The sequence below is a fragment of the Opisthorchis viverrini genome (assembly GCF_000715545.1).
Source record: "Opisthorchis viverrini unplaced genomic scaffold opera_v5_45, whole genome shotgun sequence".
Classification (NCBI taxonomy): domain Eukaryota; kingdom Metazoa; phylum Platyhelminthes; class Trematoda; order Opisthorchiida; family Opisthorchiidae; genus Opisthorchis; species Opisthorchis viverrini.
Window position 1 is genome coordinate 37,600 of NW_008751701.1, and position 6,081 is coordinate 43,680.

Below are 6,081 nucleotides of genomic sequence, written 5' to 3' on the forward strand. Positions count from 1 at the left end.
TTTTTCTTTCGCGTCACTTGCGGTATATATATACATATATATATATATATATATATATATATATATATGCTGTCTTGAGCAAGCCGACCAGACTTTTTCTAGACGCTCCACATAGAATGATCGATTTCCTGGTAGATTGAACGAACATGAAAAATATTCATGCACTTTGTACATTCCAGGTTTGTGTGAACATCAACACAAAAAACTGCTACTGGAAGTCGCAAAGGCTCAGGATTTGGGTGAGTCTTCATATAAAATGATGTCATTGCGTACATGCAACCAATCGATTCCGTCAGGGACTTTCCCCAGTTACGGCTTTACTTTCTCGTCGGTATCGTCATGGTTTACCTCTTCATACGAAAAGCTCGTGACTGCACCAGTAATTTTGTTTCCTGACAGCACACACTACCCCGAAGGTCGCCGAAAACTGTTTGACAGCCTACGACCGGTTTCGCCCTTCTTTGGGGCTCACCACGTAGGCGCAGTCTCCGAGTTTCTATAAGCCTTATGTTCTATTTGAGCACAAATTGCACTAACTTAGCGTAATGCACTCGTTCGCATTCCACGGGAGGTCCAACTGAATCTGTTGTTCATGATATTCCTCAATTGAACGTGCTGCACAAGGGCCGCCTCATGTTTCACTTGGTATGATATTCGAAATATCGCAGTATGCTTTCATAAAGGAAACTACTCACAAGTTTGATGAAAACTCTTTTGCATTCCACGACCGGTTTCACCATTTTTGGGGCTCATCAGATAGGCGCAGTCCCCAAGTTTGCGTCAACCTTATGTTCTACTTGAGCCCAATTAATTTGGTTTTCACGACAGACTCAACTGAATCTCTCGTTTATGATATTCTACAACTGAATGTGCTGCACACAGGCCGCCTCATGTTTCAGTTGGCACGATATTCGATATATTGCAGTATATTTTCATGAAGGAAACTACTCACAAGGTTGCTGAAAACACTTCGATAGCCCACGACCGGTTTCACCCTTTTTGGGGTTCATCAGGTTGACACAGTCCTCGTGTTTCCTCAGGCTTATATCTTACTTGAACACCAAATTGCACATAATTGACCTATTCGGAGATTACGGTAAACTCAGCAGCATCTCTCGTTTATGATATTTTTCAAATGGATTTACTGCATAAAACGTATTTTGATGTGGCTTGAAAAGCTTCAGAAGTCCTTTTTCATAGAACTGGAAAGGCTTCCATTTGGCTGCTTGATTACTGAATACCTGGAAGCATTCTCTGCGGTACGCAACGAACTTCTACACAATATTGTCAGTGCCGCTCATAAGAAATCACACTCGGTGTCTGATTCTAAGCCGACAACCATAAGACTCAATGCGCTCTAAACCGCGCGTGTTTATCCAACCGCTGAATGCCTATGGTCTCCACAACCTTGAAGATCAATTACAACCTGATTACCAGAACCGTATCGAACGTTCGATCGCCTCTGTCACCCATTCATTGCGGGACTTAGCTAGTAGCAACTCGTTGCATTGGGGACGCCAGGGGTATGAGCTACATACTTCCATCCACCACCTGCCGAAGATAGCAGTGTTCTCTGCTCCTATTTGAGCGCTGTGAATCGCTTCCCTGTTTCCTCTTATATGCAACGAATACGAGAGAACACTATCTGTAAAAAAAGCACGAGCATCTCGAGTTCGCCGTTTTTTTCTCGTCCACGCGTAGCTGATCCCCTGTGGATGACTCGATTTCCCCTCTAGCTTCAACACACCTGTCACCTTCCATTCTTCGTTTTCCCGTTCTGCTTTCTTCTTCAGGTACCATTGAAACATGGCTTCCGTTCCACCTCTACGACTATTCCGAGTACTATTCATACTTGCCCGAAGAACAACTTAAGGAATTACTGCGGGTCAGTGGGTGCGCGCCGCAGAACATTATGGACGATCGTGGCTCCCTGGATGTAACGCATGCCTCATCAGCTGACTTGGCGGAACTACCAGCCAATTTGCAGAACCTCTTGGGCAGCATCGACCTCATCCCCAGAGCCAGTTTGGGGCAGCCTCCTCCACCGGAAACGAAAATTGTACCTCCCCGGATTCCTAATCGATACAAAATGGAGGAAGATCACAAGGCACTGGTTGCGAAACGTAGAAAGTCACGTACTCTGATACTGCAATAGCTCTGCCGCACGTTCATCCACCCAACTGTAACATATTTTTTCGAATAGACTATTGTACTTCCTGTCTGAGAATTTGCTGCCATGGTTGTTGGACGCTTAGCGTTTTTTTCTTCGGTTCACACTGATCCCTTGGGGTTATTTTGACCTTGAACTATCTCATTCTTGGTCTGTGCAGACTAGCATTTCCATTTTAGGTTCTCTCTGAATGACAGGCCCATGGACGGGATGATAACGACAGCTAATCATCCCAACGTGTCACCAACAAATTGGACCTTACTAATCTTTGGTCCCTACAGAGTATCTGTCCGAGAACCGATCAACTGAGACTGAACGCACACTGCTCGCATTTAAGTTCTACAATGGGGCGAGATGGCCCAAGTGGTTAGAGCGCGAATTTACTGACCAGAAGGTCCGTGGTTCGAACCCGACCTCTGGTGCTCGACTTTCCCAGTCTAGGCTTGGGCAACCTGGCAGTATCCCAGCCCTCGTACAACCTTCAGGTGGCATGGCAGTTAGGCACCGAAAGGGTGCTACAGCTGGACGATTTAAGTTCTATCTCCGAAAAGAGGTCATCGCGGGGTGAAGGGAGGAATAAAGAGCTCTTCTTAGGCGTGTTTTTCCTCTCCTCATCCTTGCGTTGCTTTGATATTAATGGATAATTATAGCTTACACGAGATTTATTTCTATGAATGATGCATTCGCACTCACCCGACAAATGAAACTTTCGTCTGAGGACTGGTCACTCGGGCAGCCAGTCAGTACGTAACTGCGTGATTGATTGAAGGTTGAGCGACGCTATATTCTGTATAAGTACGAGGCGAGATGGCCCGAGTGGTTAGAGCACGAAATTACTGACCGGAAGGTCCGTAATTCGAACCCAACCTCTGCCTCTCGACTTCCCCTTGGGCAACCTGGCAGTGTTCCAGCTCTCCTGCTTCTTTCAGGTGACATGGCAGCTAGGCACCGAAAAGGTGCTAAAGCTGAACGATTTTTTTCGACTTTTATAAGTTCGAGTTGATCACACTGCTGGTCGGCCAGGTACTCGTGGTCAAAGAGTAAAGCGATTCAGCTACTGACTGGGAACTCGTGGGTTCGAAACTCCCTGGAGTTTTGTGAGACGCCCACTCCTAATAAGGATAAAATAGACCGGCGGGACGAAATCCCCATTTGAAAATGCCTAACTTTACCTCTCACGCAGTAAAATCAAGTATGTGCTCTGCAATCCTACTAAATGAGATTCTGTTCCAGTCGGGCTGTTATCGCGCGACTGAAACATATGTATGCTAAAGAGCTAAAAAAAATATACAACGTTTTTTAAACTCTTGTCGGGAATCTTCACTGTTGCACATCTCATCCTATAATTGTTTCAGTCAATATTTTATGAGTAGCTCAGAGGAGAACAATTGACGGGTACTTGAACCTCCCAGCTCAGAGCCACCCAACACGTGATTGAGAGATGAGTAGTGCTACACGGCTTGGTATTCAACTACTCCCAACAGACTGCAAAAACGAATGTTCCTGGTGATCTGTGAGATACACACTACTGATGATCCCCAACAAGAGTGAAACAGCTATAAAGCGCTTCTTCGCTTTCCGGCACAAATTGACTTCGCTTGTAGGGCGAAAGCTTAGCTGGAAATTTCGACTAATTCCAACTTCACTTTCCTCTCTCATTTTCGAGGGTTTGTGAACTTCTGTTCACATTATGTATCGTTCAGCTGTAACACCCTTCCGGTACGTAGCTGCCATGCCACCCGCAGGAAGCATGAGGCGTGGGATACTGCCAGGTTACCCAAGCCTAGACAGAGTAAATCAAGAGGCAGAGGTTGAGTTCGAACCACGGACTTCCCGGTCAGTAAATTCGTGCTCTAACCACTTGACCCATCTCGCGCCCACATTATGTATGAAACAGCCAGTTATTTATACAAACTCTTCTCGCCAGGAGACACCAACCGTTTCCAGTTAGACTTACATATTGACGAATTGCTGGTTAATTTGTGTCACAAGGCAGTTACAACATTTCGTTGAGGTACGTGGTGCCTATCTCTGCTTTGACATCTACCGCTTTCCTCGAATCGGGGCTCCTTGAAGTCCTCTGCTGTTCGCGCTATCACGGAACCACCAGCTCGAATTCGATGACAGTCCCATTCGTAACTAAAATAGCTCTCCAGATAACACTCCTTGTCACCAAGGGTAACTAACGTCATCCCAATCGGTGTTACAGGTGTCGCGATCAATTGCACAATTTATCTTTTTTCGAATATTACAGTTCATCCACGCAGGTTTTCTCTTCTCTGTACATTCTGTGCGTTGCGCATACTCTTCGAGTACACCACAGTTCAATTAAGGGGATTTCTGCAGCTCATCGGTTGCTTTGAGGCGGATTGTAAAAGTCTTCTTTTGACCTTGTGGGAATATTTTCAAAACGCCACACTCTCGACATGTTGTTGGGTGGGGTCGGTGAGTGCTGTGAATAGTTTTCACTCTTCTTCGTCATTTTTGAACAATACTACAGATACTTAGTAGGTCAGTAGTTGGTCTTGCTTCGTCTCGGATGCGTCCCGCCATACAGGTGACTGATATACTCTCCACCCATAAAAATACAGGTAGATCAGTTAACACATGGCTGTCTGATAATTGTTCGTTAGTTGTTTCTTATTGTCCCAGTTCGGAATGGTTTTACTGTCATTTCGCACTTCCGTGGCACTGCTCACGATGAGGCGGTCGATGGGAATATATCTTTCATTTTATGGAATAATTGATCAGCATAATGACTTTCAGTGTTCCAACATTCAGGGTATCAAATCTCCTCACTTTACCGTCAGCATCTGTTATTTTTGGTAATCGCTCGCCAGCCGTTCCTAATGACCGAACATCACGTCAATTAGTCGGATGTCACGTGCGCACTACGGACTAAACGAAGGCACGTCTTGATTGGTCAGAATGTCTACGGACCAGACCGAAGACAACAAGAACACATGTCAGTGGGATCCTTCATAGAAAATGTAACGTTCGTTCCAGCTAGAAGGAGCGATGTGCAGCAGGTTTATAAGTCCTTAATTTCTCAACTTTGGGCTTTTCTCAAACAAGCACGACCGGCAAGCAAAGAAGTTCTGGCGGGACTTCTGAGGGTGAGACTCTTGGAGGAAGTTTTGAACATAGTTACTTGACACCGCGTAAAATGAATACTGATGTGTAAGCATGACTTGGCGATGAAGAATGGAGGACCTTAAACAGACTACTCAGTTGCGTTACTAACTGCCGTCTCCCCAGATGATAAGATAGAAAAATGAGATTATCGTTCAACTGTAATACCCTTTCGGTCCCTAGCTGCCATGCCATCCGAAGGAAGCATGAGGGCTGAGATAGTGCCAGGTTGCCCAATTCTACACAGGAGCAGTCGAGATACACAGGTCGGGTTCAGATGGGGACGCGTGACGAAACAAACCAGTGGTTAGTGGCTTTGACAGATGTCACGTAACCAATGGTTATCTTGCATCAGAGTGAGCACCACCAAGTAGCTCTCGCTCCCTTTGCCGTCACTGCACAGACTGCCTCGCGTGGTCCTCATTCCCTTATTCTCCCTTTTACCAGGAATAGGCCAACCTTAACTTGGGGTTATTGACAGTGTTCCTCGTGAACCTGATTCAGTTTGGAACTCCGAACTTCTTTTCACCATCTCTAGAGTTGTGGAAAGTTGGGCTTTCTCAGTCGACGTTCTGTGTGTGCCTTTGAGCATAGGCCGCAGTCTGGCGAGCCCCTGCTTCGGATGTCTGTCGAATCTTTTCGTTGGTTTGAGTGACTTGGTATTATATGAATTTTATTCAGGTTGCGAGCACCCCTGGAAGGATTTAATAGTTTCACGAGTTGGCGTAATTTCTTATTAGTTCAACAGTTTGTGACACCCCGCCATCTAATCTCGTTTG

General features: G+C 45.7%; 2 protein-coding genes across 2 annotated transcripts in view; one reads left to right on the forward strand and one right to left on the reverse strand.

Moving 5' to 3' along the window:
- T265_13192 (hypothetical protein) overlaps positions 1 to 6,081 on the reverse strand; it is a gene marked incomplete at both ends in the record, with an annotated part of 68,407 nt that overhangs the window by 25,264 nt on the left and 37,062 nt on the right. The gene's annotated exons all lie outside the window — the stretch shown is intronic.
- T265_03224 (hypothetical protein) overlaps positions 1 to 6,081 on the forward strand; it is a gene marked incomplete at both ends in the record, with an annotated part of 33,129 nt that overhangs the window by 17,903 nt on the left and 9,145 nt on the right. Inside the window, 2 exons of the mRNA XM_009167657.1 lie at positions 116 to 239; positions 1,794 to 2,135. Coding sequence (XP_009165921.1) covers positions 116 to 239; positions 1,794 to 2,135 — 466 coding nt within the window. The remainder of the gene's footprint in view (positions 1 to 115; positions 240 to 1,793; positions 2,136 to 6,081) is intronic.